The 16083-nt window shown below is 46.2% G+C and overlaps 1 protein-coding gene across 1 annotated transcript in view; it reads left to right on the top strand.

Moving 5' to 3' along the window:
- Fat2 (FAT atypical cadherin 2) overlaps positions 1-16083 on the top strand; it is an 86418-nt gene that overhangs the window by 34080 nt on the left and 36255 nt on the right. Inside the window, exons 4-9 of the mRNA XM_028880039.2 lie at positions 3276-3334; positions 5225-5536; positions 9231-9441; positions 12001-12140; positions 13382-13663; positions 15009-15219. Of these exons, the coding sequence (XP_028735872.1) occupies positions 3276-3334; positions 5225-5536; positions 9231-9441; positions 12001-12140; positions 13382-13663; positions 15009-15219 (1215 nt within the window). The remainder of the gene's footprint in view (positions 1-3275; positions 3335-5224; positions 5537-9230; positions 9442-12000; positions 12141-13381; positions 13664-15008; positions 15220-16083) is intronic.

Here is a 16083-nt window from a genome sequence, read left to right as displayed (position 1 = left end):
TACCTTCTTCACGTGAGCCATCATGTCATCCATGTCTCCACCACAGAAGCCTGGAAGGCTTCTCTGAGTCCTTGAGATGAAGTCAGGGTCCCCTGTGTCCCACAAGCTGGTGCCTAAACTGCCGCCACTGACCTCTCTGGCTTCACCTTACCCCTCTCGCGGTACCCTCTTTTGGCTCCAGCCACATGCCTATCAACATAAAAACCACAGCTCTCGTCCTAAAAGGAATAAGAGATGGTTTCTTCTGGAGCCATTCTGAGTGACCATGGCTGGAGAACACAGATTTAGGTTACACCAATCAAATTTCACATTCCAATGTGGATGCAGTTTCATAGGGTTTTTTTACAGTTTTACAGAACAAAGAAAGCCATAAATCTAGGCAACCATAAAATATATTGGGTACACCAGCGAGGCAGATATATCGAGATGGGAAAACTTTTTTATAGACTCAAGATGCTGTCTGACAACATTCTTAGCTCCTGGATTGGTGGGAGCTAGTGTTCTGCCAAGTTAATAGCTTCTAAGAGGTTTTTCTTTATTATCACAAGGTGTTAGAGTTCAGATACAGAGCGAGGCAAGGAAAGCTAAGACCTGTCCGAGATAAAGTAATTTGTCTCTGAACCTACCTACAAAATTCCAGTCGCTCCACAGGACTGAAATGCTAATTGGTCCACCAGTCTCTGCAGACACAGACTCCTTCCAGGAGATTTTGTTGTTGTGCTGTTCATACCCAGACACGGCTTCTTCAGGAATTTTTGTTCATAGCTGCTTTGGACTATAGAGGCTCATAACATGGAGTTTGGCACATGCTACTGTCCCAGTCAGGAGTCACTACCCCCTCTCTCAGTCACTGTATAGCTCTGGTTGGCCTGGAGCTTGCTATGTAGACCAGGCTGGCCTTGAATTTGCAGAGACCTGCCTGCTCTGCCCCTCGAGTGCTGGGATTAAAAGCTTGGCTACATATCAGTCTTCTCCTTTCTTTTTTTCTTTCTTTCTCTCTTTCTTTCTTTCTTTCTTTCTTTTTTCTTTTTTCTTCTTTCCTTCTTCCTTCCTTCTTCCTTCCTTCCTTCTCCTTCTCTCTCTCTCTCTCTCTCTCTCTCTCTCTTTCTTTCTTTCTTTCTTTCTTTCTTTCTTTTTTTATCTGTGTGGCCTCTAGTCTCCCACAGAGCCCAGCCAGCTATATTTCCTAATATCATAACACACTTGCTGGCACTGCTAATGTACCACACGGCACACTGTACTCATTCAAGTGATTGTTCCCCTAACTCTCCATGTCCACTGGACTTCCACAGGTCCCTAGAAAAGGAAAGCTGACTGCTTTTCCCTGCCTTAGTGTCTTCAGTACCTGGCAGTACCATAGAGTACAGTAGCAGCTCAATAAGTAATTGTTAAATGGATGGATGAGTTTTTGTTTGTGATCCATGCACTTACCCAACAAATGCTTAAAGAGGTTGCCCCCATGAGGCCTTAAAGCAATGTGCTTGTAGAGAGATGGAAAGAGAAATATGATCTTGTTCTAGACCCTGGGAAGTCAGCTCATCGGGAACATGAATATTTATGGATTAATACTGTAGGAAGAGCACAAAAAGTGAAGTATATACAGGTAGATAGGTCCTAGGGGCTACTCAGGGGAGGGAAAAAGCTGCTGGGTATAGCCAAGCTTTAGAGGCCTAGTGAAGGTGTGTGTGTGTGGGGGGGTGATAAGTAGCAGTCTAAGAGGGCCAGGACAGGGAGGTTGGCCTGAGAACCTCCAGGTGGGAGGAAGATGAGGATCTCATTGTGGATAGAGGTCATGGTCTGGAGACAGCCCATTTCCACTGTGTATACCTGGCGAGGTCTTGGGAAAGTTTCTGGCCTGCTGTCTCAGACCAGTGCACGTTGCTCTAACTGAGTGCCACAGGCTGGGTAATTGATAAGGAGCATAGGTTTATTTAGCTTGTGGTTCTGGAGGCTGAGAAGTCCTAGAGCATGGTGCTGGCATCTTCTGGGGGCATCTTGCTGCTTGACATCCTAGTGGAGGGCATCATCTGGCAAACAGAGTGGGTTAGGTCAAGTCTCTCCTCTTTCTAGAAAGCTACTAATACCTTTAGGGGGACCCCACTCTCATGACTTCATCTAACCCTAATTACCTCCTGAAAGTCCCTCGACAAATCCCACTCAGCTATGGATAGGGACTGGGTATGATGTCACATGCCTATAATCTCAGCATTCAGGAGGCTGAGGCAGGAAGAATTCAAGGGCAGCCTCAGCTACAGACAGTCTGGATTATACAGAAAGGTCCTGCCTCAAAAAAAAAAAAAGTCAAAACAAACAGACGGTGATTTGGGGATAGTGGTTCGAACACAAGCACTTTTAAAGGTAACAGCAGTGGCCTGTGCCTAAGTCTCCACCAGTAAAGTACAAATATCCAAGCTTGATGGTTACGGGTCCCTGATGAATTAGTATGTAGCCCTGTAGAAAGTAAGGGTTCAGCAACGTTGGCTCTGTGATGCTAAAGAAGGGAGAAGTAGGGACATTTGAATGAACACCTCTCTGGGGAGAGACCTAGGCAGTGGTGGATCAGGGAGTGAAGGAGCAAGAATCCTCAGAGGAGACTCAACATCTGTGGATAAACTATCTGGGGGCAGATGGAGAGGGAAAAGGGTGGCCTGAGGTGGAGTGATGGGGAAACTTTGGAGGAGGAAAGGAATAATAGTTAATTCAACAGAGTGTCACCTTAAGCTGGGAGAGGTAGGGGCTTCCACCACACAAGCTCCGTGGGTGCTTCCCATCCCTGTGCAGGGCCTCAGCCATATCTCACCTTCATGGGCATTCCCTGGGAATCCAGACACAGATGTGAAAGAGACTCAAGGGTAGACAAGCCAGCAACTCTAGATGTTACAGGGCAGCGCTTTCAGGAACACAGCCCTTAAAGAGCCAAGGAGGAGGTGGGAAAGAAAGCCCAAAGCCAGAGACCAAACAAGGTTGAGCATAGTGGTTGTATATCTGTAATCCCAACACTCAAGAGGCTGAAGCCCGCATCTGGATGGGCAAGCTGATAATACTGTGTGGGTTGCTGAGTTTTGGGCCTATCACTCCTGCCTCAAGGTGAAAGTGGACTTCGGCGGGAACTTTAGTTAGCAAATTCTCTATTCATGTCTCCCACCTCCTCACCGTCCCTTCCATTTCTCCAGAGCTCCAAAAGTTTCCAAAACCCCAGGGCTCTCATCTGAGAGTTGTGTGTGATACTGAGCCTTCCCCTTTGTTCATATCTCTGTCCATCCACCCCTTTCCAGGTCTCCTGTCCACTGCCAGACAGCTTGACCGAGAGAGCAAAGATGAATATGTCCTGGAGGTAAGTGGTGGAGAGGCAGTGCCTTCGGAAGCCCTGGAAGGATGCTGGACTGTAGGCAGCCAGCTGTGTGGCTCCAGCGCTGTGGCTGGGATGGGGTGTAGGGCTGAGGTGGACAAGATGACCTATCTCAGTTGAGTCTTGTGACAGATGGTAAAGATCCTTAGGTCTTCACTAGCTCCTTAGTACTGAGGAGGAAAGGATTCTGAAGCCATATCCTGGCAGAGCAGGAAGTCTGGGTTAACTTGTAATGCCTGGAGGAACTGCTGGAAGTGAAAGTATGTGCTTGTTAGGTCCAGTTTTCTAGCTCATCCCTCCTGGCTTGGGGAGAGCAAACCACTTAAGGGTCTTTGCTAGGTTCGATGCAGGGCCAGGATAAATGTTTTTGTTTCTGATCTGTGTTCTTTCTAGGGTGTCTTTAAGAGTGCCTGAGCACCCCAGGTGTTCACCCTACTACAAGGTACCCACAGTGTTCTAGAAGGGAATAAATTAGCAGAGGTTACAAATCTAGTTTACTTCCCCTCATGAGCAGTCCATGACCCACCCACAGGCATCTCTTCTGGGCTTAAGGGCACCGGGAGGGCAGGATGCATATTCCTTAGCAGGTTGGAGATTATATTTGCTTTTATTTGCTACAGGCCCTGAAATTCTTTTTCCCTGTGATTCCAGCTGTTAGGGGGAGAATCTCAAGTTCAAAGCCATTCTGGGTGACAGAGGAATTCAGGGCAGTCTGTGCAACTTAATGAGAGACCTTGTCTCAAGATAAAAATAAAAAAAAAAAAAAACAGAGAAAAAATGAGGGTGCAGCTCACTAGGTGAGCATGTACACAGCATGCATGAGGCCCTGGGTTGACATCCTTGAACAACAACAGCATCATCAAAAATAAAAGAAAGAAAGGAAGAAAGGAAGGAAGGAAGGAAGGAAGGAAGGAAAGGAAGGAAGGAAGGAAGGAAGGAAGGAAGGAAGAAAGAAGGAAGGAAGGAAGGAAGTCAAAGGGAAAACATTCGTCACTAAGTGGCCTTGAGTTCCCAGTTCAGTTATCTTTAAAGTCTAGAACAGCAGTTCTCAACCTGTGGGTCACAACCCCCTTGGGGTCAAATGACCCTTTGTCACCTAAGACCATTGGAAAACAGAGATATGTACATTGAGATTCATAACAGTAGGAAAATTATGGTTAGGAAGTAGTAGCAAAAATATTTCATGGTTGGGGTCACCATAACATGAGGAGCTGTATTAAAGGGTCACAGCATCAGGGAGGTTAAGAACCATTGCTCTAGAAGTACTTCTAAACTGCTTCTTTCACATGCAGAGTGGGGATCAACCCCAGGACCTCATACATGCTAGAGTGTGCTCTACCACTGAGCCACTTCCCAGCCTCTGAGCTAGTCTGAGTGGAAACACCTTGTCTCATACCATTTCCTGAGGACTAAGGATGTGTCAGAAGGTTAGGTCCCTACACCAGTAGAGCATGGGTCTGAAGTTAGATTTGATATCATGTATCGGGTGGTGTGTCTGACCCAGGTTTCACCCATTCCTGCAAAATGCCTTCTAACCCAAGCAGAGAACAAAGTTTCTGTCAGTCACAAGCCAAATAAAATGATGATGATGATGATGATGATAGCGATAATGGTAATGGTAATGATAATGATAGAAGAGGCCCAGGGGTCTTCTACATGAAGGCCAGGCTTTCACAGGAGTTTCTAATAATGACTTCTTCTGGTTCTCTGGTTCCTTTCTGTTCTTGCTGTTCCAAGGTCAGATTAGTGCCGTAACAGCAATCAGCTCTAACAGTGGCCACTGGAGGGCTGGTGGAAACCATGGTAAGACTGTGGTAATACTAGGCACCTCTTCGCAGTGGCATCACGGGAGTTCACACACCATTCTGTCTACAGGTGACTGTGCTGGATAATGGGGAGCCCCCCCTAAAGTCCACCTCCAGAGTGGTGGTGTGCATCTTGGATGTCAATGACAACCCACCCATGTTCTCCCACAAGCTCTTCAATGTCCGCCTTCCTGAGAGACTGAGCCCCTTGTCCTCGGGGCCTGTGTACAGGCTGGTGGCTTCAGATCCAGATGAAGGTCTCAATGGCAGCATCACCTACAGCATTGAGGAGAGTGACGAGGAGGGCTTCAGAATTGACCCTGTCATGGGGATTGTGTCTTCCAGCAGCACTTTCGCAGCAGGAGAGTACAATATCCTAACGGTGAGTGGCCGAGGTTTGCAGAGTCAGAGGAGTGGCTGGTGACTCCCTTCCTTCCTTCCTTCCTTCCTTCCTTCCTTCCTTCCTTCCTTCCTTCCTTCCTTCCTTCCTTCCTTCCTTCCTCCCTCCCTCCCTCCCTCCCTTCCTTCCTTCTCTTTCTCTCTCCCTCTCTTTCTTTCTTCCTCTTCTTCCTCCTCCTCCTCTTCTTCTTCTTTTCTATTTTTGCCTGCTTTAGCTTATAAAGAGGCAGAAGAGGAGCCAGGCTCACTCCTGAGAGACACTCACAGGCTGCTCTGCTGAACCAGCATTAATACATTCCTGAGCGTTGCACCCCCAAAGACCATCACTAAACTTCACTTTGTGCATGCGTGTGTGTGTGTGCATGTGTGCGTGTGCGTGTGCGTGTGCGTGTGTGTGTGTGTGTGTGCATACTTGTGGAGTTAGCACTCATTTATGTGGCTATACATCCATTATCTCTCTTCAGGTACTGTCTTGTTTCTTTTCTTTTCTCCTTATTTATTTATTTACTTATTTTTTGAGAGAGCATCGCTCACTGACCTGGAACTCACCAAGTAGGCTAGGGTGGCTGGTCATCGAGCCTGTGATTTGCCGGGATTACAAACAGGCATCACCATACCCAGATTTTTTAAATTGGGTTCTAGGGATAGAATTTGATTCACGTGCTTGCAAGGCAGGCACTTTACTGACTGAGCCATCTCCCCAGTCCCTAGACTCTACCTCTTAATAAAATTTTATTTATTAATTTAGTTTATGTATATGGGTATCTTGCCTACATGTATGTGTGTGCACCATGTGCATGCCTGGTGTCTGCAGAGACCATAAAGGTCATTGGATCCCCTGGACCTGGAGTTACAGATCATTGTGAGCCTCCATGTGGGTGCTGGGAGTTGAACCCCAGTCATCTGGAAGAGTAGCCAGTGCTCTTAACTTCTGACCCATCCTTCCAACCCCTTAGACTCCACCTTTTGAGAAAGACTCCCAAACCTCAGCACTGCTTCATTAGGGACAGAGCTTGCAGTGCACAAAGCTTTGAGGGACATCTCTAGACCCGAGCAGGGGTGAAGCAGGCAAGGAAGAGCCTGGAGAGTAGTTGTAGACCACAGCAGGGGTGAAGCAGGCAAGGAAGAGCCTGGAGGGTAGTTGTAGACCACAGCAGGGATGAAGCAGGAAGAGCCTGGAGGGTAGCTGTAGGATTTTTGTGAGGGTGCAGGAGATGGGGGGCACTAGTAACATGAGGGGAGTGTCTCCTTCCTTGCCTTCCCTTAGGGATTCAGGGAGTCCCCATGCTCATCCTGGGGACAGAATTGAAGACTGGATTTTTCTCTTTGAGGGCATTAAAGTCCCTTGACATCCTTTGCTCTGACAGGTAACAGTCTAGCAAAATTAACCGTGGTCTCAGAATCAAGGTATACCTTTTGGTTGTTTTTGTTTTGTCCTCTTAAGATTATTTTGTTTTTAATTATAAAAATTGTTTTTAGACGGGTCTTACTATGTAGCCTTGACTTGCCTAGAATTCACTAAGTAGACTGGGCTGGCCTGGAATTCACAGAGCTCCACCAGTCTCTGCCTCCTAAGTGCTGGGATTAAAGGCAGGATCCACTTTCTCTGGTCTAAATTTATTATCCAAAGGTATGTGTCCATGTGTGGGGCTGTGTGCACCTGAATGCAGGTACCTGTGGAGGCTAGAGGCAACTGATGTCTCTAGAGCTGGCCTTACAGGTGCCTGTGAACTATCTGTCATAGGCTCTGAGGACTGACCTCAGGTCCTCTGAAAGAACAGCAGGTCTTGCAGCAGAACAGATGGACCTTAATTGCTGATTCATCTCTCGATCCCCCAGTGCCTGGGTTTTCACCCAACCACAGCCATATGGCATCTGCTAGGCAAGCGTTCTACCACTGAGCCACATCCCCAACTCCTAAAACTCTTTTAAAATCCTGAACCATTTCGAGTGAAAATGGCCTCTCTGATAGCACACACCCTCGGGGCTGTGGATTCGAGGACCAGTTGGCCCTCCACAGAGTAAGTTCTCATTCAGAACCTGTCTTGGTGCATTTTCCTCACCCTGGATTTTATTCACGTCTAACCTAGAAGGTTCCAGCCATTCCTGAACAAGCACCCTCTAACCTTGAGAAGCTTGAGGAGAGCTGAGGTGAATGCTTCTGAGGATCATGAGCAAAAATAAATCAATTGTCTCTGAGAACAAGACCGTGGGCCTTCCTGGGTGAAGCTCAGCAGCTTCTCCCTGGAGACTCTGACCTTGACTTCTTCTCCTTCTTCAGACAAGTCATTTCGAATCTCTATCAATTGAGGCTAAGATACCAGTGTGTCAAAAGGCAGGTCATGAGTTCTCACACCACACCACGAAACTGAACCTAGCCTTGTTGCTGGCGGGTCACATGACTCAGGGTATGAATGTATTACATGGAGTCCCCCTTTCTGCCTACAAAGGGAGACAAATTATTGTAGTATGTCTCCCAGGGCTACAGCGAGGGTTAAATGCTTCACCCAGAGTTCTTAGAGCAAGGACTGATCATCGCAGAGCTTAGTGAGTCTGGTTCATTATGTTTGTGTGTTGGCAGTGATATGAGGTCTTTGAGTATAAAATTCAACTTAGGAACTAGTATGCAGTAAGATACAGTGGATGTCTTGGTTAGTTCTTCTCACCACCATGATCAAATCCCTGACAGGAGCAGCTTATGGGAGGAAAGATTTATTTGGGTTCACAGGTTAGAGGATCTTGTCCGTGATTTCTTTACCGTGCCCATTTGAGCAAACATCATGGCAGTAGGATTATGTGGCAAAGGAGAAGTATTCACTTCCATGGCTGACCAGGGAGCTGAGAAAAGGAGATTCAGGTGGGGACCAAGGCAAGATATAGTCCCCAAAGATGTGACCCCCAACTCAGTCCACCCCTACCTCTCACCAGCTCCCATCAATCCATGCTACATACCACGAACCCAACAAGGGACTGGCCTATTGATTAGGTCAGCTCCCTTACAATCTAATCCTTTCTGGAACTGCTATCAAAGATACGCCCAAGGGCATGCCTTACTAATCTCCTAATTAGTAGATAGTAGATAGATCTCCTATCAATCCAATCATATTAGTTACTTCTGTTGCTGTGGAAAAAACAAAACAAAACACGACCAAAAGCAACTTTCAGAAGGGTTTGTTTTAGCATATGGTTCCAGAGGGATACAGTCCATAATGGCAGGGGAGGCGGGGCAGCAGGAACAGGAAGCAGAGAAAGAGAACAGGAAGTGGGGAAAATGATAAACTCTCAAAGCCCACACCCAGTGACATACTTTCTCCAGCAAGGCTGTACCTCCAAAAGGCCCCACAACCTCCTCAATCAGTGCTGTCTACTGGAGATCAAGTGTTCAAATAACCTGAGCCAAAGGCAGACACTTCTCATTCAAACGGCCACATCAATCAAGTTGGCAATCAATAGTAACTGTCCTAGTCATTTTTTGTTTGTTTGTTTGTTTTTTTGTTTTTGTTTTTTGTTATTTTCCCCCCCACTAACCAAGAGATTCTAGAACACAGGCTAGGTGCTTTGGCTAGTAACTAACAGAGCTCTTGTCTGTCACTGTTGTTCAAGTGTGTGCCCTGTGGATGAGTGAGTGAGGGAAGACTACTTCCAAGGTGATGAGTTGGCTTTCGGTGTTTTCTTAGATCAAGGCAACAGATGGTGGGCAGCCAGCCCTCTCCACCAGTGTCCGGCTACACATCGAATGGATTCCCCAGCCTCGGCCATCCTCCATCCCCCTGACCTTCGATGAGCCCCTCTACAGCTTTACGGTCATGGAGACAGACCCTGTGAACCACATGGTGGGCGTCATCAGTGTAGAGGGACGGCCTGGTCTTTTCTGGTTCCAAATCTCAGGTGAGGACCAAGGAGGGCAAGTCCCTCCATTTTTATTCCCCCTACCCTCCCCCCCATGCAATATTCTGTCCCTCTCAATGTCATGCTCCCTGACATCTCCTCCTTTTGTTGTGAGTGGTAATCGCCTCTTCCCTGGTTGCCTGGGACATTGTGTAGAAGGAACAGCACATCTGCCAGGTCTCTTCTGTTACAGTTAAGACCTCAGCTGGACCGTCTGGGATCTTACCAGTGACCCTAGTTATTCCAAAGGCCCAGGAGATCTCAAATGAGTAGCCCAGCATGACTCAGAAGAGAAAGCACTGAGTCAGTATAGAGCTAACTGTGTTGACTGAGCCTGAGGTTAGCGTGGGGGCTATTCTCCCTCTGCTTGTCCCATGCGCCGTTCTTACTGGTGTGTCTGCATGAGTTTGAACCCAAGACCTTGTTCTCTGGTGACCCACATCCAACTGCATCCACTCTCACAGTCATTCTAACTGGCTCTTGGATCCAGGCTCTGATGGGTGGCTCTGCTCTAGCATTCCTTTCTGTTAAGGGTCTGGTGTGTGTGTGTGTGTGTGTGTGTGTGTGTGTGTGTGTGTGTGTGTGTTTAAGGAAAAAACCATCTGAGGGTCACAGAACCCTTCGGGAAATTGAGGAATGCTTAGGTATCACTTCCAGTAACTTGCATACACCTGTGCACACTCACAAATCTGTGTATAAATGTAGAGGGTTTTTAGGCTCTCTGACGTCTGTCAGAGAGATTTAAATTCTAACATCTCTGTTTCAGCACTTGCATGGACTACGGAGTCCTGTTGCAGTGCGGTCCAGCTTGGGTCAGAGGCAGAGGAGGACACTCACTTGGCCCAAGACCTTTGACATCTTCTTAGTCTTGCTTCCAGTTCTTATTCTTGACTCTTTTCATTGTTTGGCGGGGGCGTGGTGGGGTGGGGGTTGGGGTGGGGTGTTCCCCTTCAATATGTAATTAATGCATGAATCAAAGTAACGTTTTCAAACAGCAATGCATGCAGAGAAGAAAACAAACACCACTGAAAGCTCTACCAGTCCAAATATGATCCACCGTTAGCATTTTGATACATTTTTAATGAACACACACATGTGCGCATAGGGCTATATTAAAATATTACTTTATATTGACATGTAATACATTGTGAATATATTTTTACATAACTAAACAGAATTCTGTTCAGGAGACGTTTAAAGAGCTTTAAGCTGTTCTATAGTTTATTTATTCATTTTATCATTTCATCAATTTATTCATTTATTCATTTTATAAATTTTAATATTTTAAAATTCATGCTTTGTAACTTCACATCCTTTTTAAAAAATATTTTGTGTATTTATGGCATTTTCTTTAATTTAAAAATCTTTAACCGTTAATTATGCGGATGTGTGTGTACATATTTGTGGATATGCCATGTGAGTGTGGGTGCCTGCAGAAGCCATTTGGCTTCTGAACCCTGAGGCTGGAGTTATGGACAGTTCTAAGGCATTCAGCACTGGGAACTGAACTCGGGTCCTCTGGGAGAGCAGCAAGCCCACTTACTGCTGAGCCATCTCCCCAGCCCTCTGGCATTTCCGTACATGTTCAGTTTTGTCTAACCCTTTGGTACACCCCATCTTTCTGTCCATCCCTTAAACCTTTCCATCTGGATTTTTAAAGAAAACAATTTCTTCTTGTTAATCAGACTTGTTTTCACTTACGTCTGTCACAGGCAGTTTGCACAGTCTAGTATGAAGCTATGAAGTCTAGCTTCATTGTCCCTGAGTCTTTTCTTTTTTCCCATGGATGTCAAGTCCTCTGGAACTGGAATTACAGACAATTGTGAGCTGCCATGTGGGTGCTGGGAATTGAACCCAGGTCCCCTGGAAGAGCAGTTAATGCTCTTATCCACTGAGCCATCTCTCCAGCCCCATCCCTGTGTCTTACTCCCTGCATTAGTTCCTTTCCTGTTGTGATGAAATCTTAAGAGGAAGGAGTTATTTTGGGCTCATGGTTTCAGACTCTTCAGCTCAGGGTGGCTTGGGCCCATGGGCTCAGGCAGACCATCATGGCAGCAGGAATGTGTGGTTCAGGGCTGCTGTTCACTTATGGCAGGACAGGAAGCAGAGGACGAGACAATAAGTACCCAGGGATTCCCCTAAGTACCCATCTCCTGAGTTTTCACACCCTCCCAAAAGAGTGCTACCATCTGAGGACCAGACATTCAAATCGTGAGCCATGGAGCACACTACATGTTCAAGCCATAGCAATCCCAGAAACAGAATAAATTCTACAGCAGCTTTTGTTTTTCCTACAGGACTCTTCAGCCCCCACAGACCTGCTTTTCTCTAGATCGTTTGATAATTGGACAGATAATGGAACAACTTTTTGGTCACCTAAGGAAATAAGCTCCAGGCTGTCACCAGCTAGTTCAGCCTTTTCCTTGGACACCCACAATCTTGCCAGCTAAAGTCAGCTAACGCTGCATTTACCATGTGCTCTAGATCTGTGGCCAAATCCAGGTTAGGCTTACAGCTTCCCAAGTCTTTGATGTCCTATCTGCTCCTTCCCTCCTCCAGATGGGGATAAGGACATGGACTTTGACATTGAGAAGACCACGGGCAGCATTGTCATAGCCAGGCCTCTTGATACAAGGAGAAAGTCAAGCTATAACTTGACTGTGGAGGTGACGGATGGGTTCCACACCATTGCCACCCAGGTGAGAAGCCTTCGTCAAGAGCTCCTGGTTTGGGAGGAGATGAGAGGTGAACTTGGAGTAAGGCTATCGATGGATGTGAGATACTTCAAAGAAGTTGGAGTCTGAGTTCTGGGTACCAGTCTTACTTGATACACACTCCACTTGGGTGGTTGTGGGAGAATTCTTCCCCATTCTACATCTCCATATGTTGAGAGAATTTATGCAAACAAACACTTTTAATTAAAGATAGTCTGCCACAAGGGCTACAGTGGGTATGAGGAATGACAGGTCATGGGGATTTCAGCTTCTACTATGACTATTGTAAAGTCATTTTGCTTGAAGAAATGACTCAATGAAATTGTTCTGTTTTGTTTGTTTATGATAAGATATGGCTGTGATAAGATACTCTGACAAAGGCAACTTAAGAAAGATGGGGTTGATTTGGCTCCCAGTTCCAGGTTCCAGGTCTTCAGTGAAGGGAACTCAGGCTGCAGGAACTTTGAAGCAGCTAGTCATGTTCTATCCAAGTCAAGAACAGAAAGTGATGAATTAACACATGCACGCTAGTGTTTGCTTGCTTTCTCTGCTATTACATAGTCCAAGATCCCTTGCCTAGGGCATGGTGCAATATTGGGTTGACCTTCCTGCCTCAACTGATATGATCAGAATAATCCCTCCCAGACAGGTCTACAAGACAACCAGTCTGGACAACACCCCCTTTAGACTCCCTTCCCAGGTGATTCTAGTTTGTGTCAAGTTGACAATTAACACTAACCATCACAGAGACTTACTCTGTAGCCCAGGTTAGCCTAAAACTCACCATGTAGCCCAAGAAGGTTTCAAACTCAGGGTAATTCTGCTTCAGACTCTCATCTATTGGAATTACATGTGAGCACCACCAAGTCCGGTTTAAATAATAATCCCAACATTCAGGAGGCAGAGACAAGGGGATTTCTGAGTTTGAAGCTAGCCTGGTCTACACAGAAAATTCCAGGACAGCCAGAACTGTTACACAGAGAAATCCTGTCTTGAAAAACCAGCCAATCAACCAAACAACCAAATAAACAAGATCTACTAGGCAATTTGGTATTGAAAAGCCTGTTATTCTGAAATGCTACCATGCCTTCCATAGCTATTTGCTGACTGGAATGGCTGCTTTCTAGACACTGCCCACATGGATGGGACAGTCAAGTCCCGCAGGTACAATCCCTGGGCCCATGCAGTTCATTATCGGCCTCTTTGTGTCTCATCCCCCTGCCCAGGTCCACATCTTTATGATTGCCAATATCAACCACCACCGGCCTCAGTTCCTGCAGGATAACTATGAAGTCAGGGTCCCCCAGGACACACTACCTGGGGTTGAACTCCTCCGAGTCCAGGCCACAGATCAAGACAATGGCAAAGGCCTCATCTATACCATCCACAACAGCCAGGACCCTGGGAGTGCCAACCTCTTCCAGCTGGACCCAAGCAGTGGCGTGTTGGTGACAGTGGGGAGATTGGACCTGCACTCCGGACCTTCTCAGCACATTCTGATGGTTATGGTGAGTAAACACAGGAACAGATGAGGACTGCAATCTTAGTTCGTTTCTCATTGCTGTAATGAAATACTCTGACAAAAGCAGCTTAAGAGAGAAAGTTCCAGAAGGTTCAGTCCTTCATGGCAGAGAAGACATGGCAGCAGGCAGGGAAAGGAGGCAGCAGAAGCAGGAGGCTGGCTGGTCACACTGCATCTACACTCAAGAAGCAGAGAGTGAACAGGAAGTGAGGCCAGGCTATAAAGCCCCAAGACTCACCCCCAATGACCCACTTCCTCCAACATACCTTTACCACCTAAAGCTTCCACAACCTCCCGATCTAGGCACCACGTATTCAAACACATTTTACATTCAAAGCACAATGAGCTTGCATGCACGTAGACAGAGTGGTAACATGCTGGCCACCCACTGATGGGCTAGGTATGTAGACATTCATCACATAACCACTGGGACAGAGGTGCACTATTTCACAGCTGGCCAGAGGCACTTTCTCTGAGGGATGCCTGGAGTGAAGATACAGGTAGAGAAGTGTGCTGGGAGGAATCTCCTGTCAGCCTCAGCTTTCTCTGGACTCATCCCAAATATCTGCAGCAGATCTTTGCCCACTCTGTCATTTTATGGCTGCCCTGTAGATTCATGTATTGTCAGACCTGGGAGAGACTCAGAGACACTCCAGCCCAAGGCAGAGACAAGACTCAAGCAAGCCTGTAGGGTGTAACATTTAAGGAAGATTCACTGTCTGGGTCATATGCCTATCCATCTGTGACTCTGAGAGTGAGAACCTCCTTGAATTTTGCACCCTACACTCCCCATTTATCCAAGTTCTGACCCTGCCCATTCCTCTTACCTATACCTGCAGCCCACAGGGGAAGAAAAATTTGCTAACTACTACACAGTTATTTTTGAGAAGGCTGGAGTCAGGATTCACCTCCTGTCTCAGGGCCAGGATTCTTGCATGCTAATTTCTCACTCTCTGGGAATATTAATGTACACTGAAGGATTTGCGAAGTCCTACCACCAAGAAAGCCCTTTGGCTTCACTTAGCCAGTGCTCCTCAAATCTATATGACCACAGAATGTGTTAATGTGTTAGCATCTTAAAGAGCTCCTAGTCTGAGACCTGCTGTGTTTCTGCCTGTTGTGCCTTTCTCCTAAAGTGGAAGTATCCATAGAAACAGCAAAGACCAACAATCAATAACAGAGACATCTCCAAAAGCATAGACGGGAGAACAATGTCAAGGAATCCACAGAAATTAGGCAGCCTGTTCATTGGCATTCTGCCTCTTTGACCTGACTCTGACCTTACCTCCTTCCATTCTGTTTGTGGCTCACTCCGCTAAACCCTGTGTTAGGTCCGAGACCAAGAGATGCCCATCAAGAGGAACTTTGTGTGGGTAACCATTCATGTGGAAGATGGAAATCTCCACCCACCTCACTTCACTCAGCACCATTACGAGGCAAATGTTCCTGACACCACTGCCCCTGGTACAGAGCTACTGCAGGTCCGAGCCGTGGATGCTGACCGCGGAGCCAACGCTGAAGTCCATTATTCCTTCCTAAAAGGTGAGGGCCAGGCTGTGAGCTTAAGGGATGGGAGAAAGGTCTGGGATAAGGGTCAGCAGTAGAGGCACAACTCTACAGATTACTCAAGTACCAGCTCTCTAAGCAGTGACAGATGACCATTTTAGAACATTCTGTGTGTCAGTGTTCTTCCAAAAATGGTTAAAAAGAGCAAAGGTTCTCTTCAGTTATGGGGAAATTCATGAATAATATGACACAAGCCACCAGTGACCATATAGAATGTGCTTATAGAGACTGTAAATGTGTTAGAATGTAATGACTTTATGCACATGTGTGAGAAGGGATATGAACGTGCTTCATCAGGCTCAGGACTCGTTTTAGGAGTAACCCTTATTTTCTGCTCAAACCACACATTGACTTGGCATCTGTTATATGATTTTCTTTCTCTAAAAACTGGGAATATCACCTTTGTTATAAAGGAAAACATATATGTGTCATAAATTATGAAATGTGTAAATGCCAGGGGTTTCACTGTCATTAAGAAGTATCAATTATTTGTTAATGTGGGGCGTACTGTTCTCTCAGAGGATTCAAGTTTGGTTCTACCCACATTGACTTCTCACCTATAACTCCAGCTGGAGAGAGGGTATCTGAAACCCTCTTCTGGCTGTAGCATGCACAAGCACACACACGCACACACATACACACACATACACACAAATTTTAAAAAATCCATGTGATGTGACAAAGTGATAATATCCAGTATCCCACAAATTGCTAGTGATCATTCATAAGATAAAATGCATAATTAGTGACACTTTAATCATTATTTTTCATGATGATATTTCACAGAAGTAAACACTGGAAGGAGAAAGATAATCAAGACTTACCCACTACCCTCTCAGA

Source organism: Peromyscus leucopus, chromosome 8b, assembly GCF_004664715.2.
Source record: "Peromyscus leucopus breed LL Stock chromosome 8b, UCI_PerLeu_2.1, whole genome shotgun sequence".
Taxonomy (NCBI): Eukaryota; Metazoa; Chordata; class Mammalia; order Rodentia; family Cricetidae; genus Peromyscus; species Peromyscus leucopus.
The sequence above is the reverse complement of the archived record's forward strand: the minus strand, read 5'-3'. Positions and strand labels throughout refer to the sequence as shown.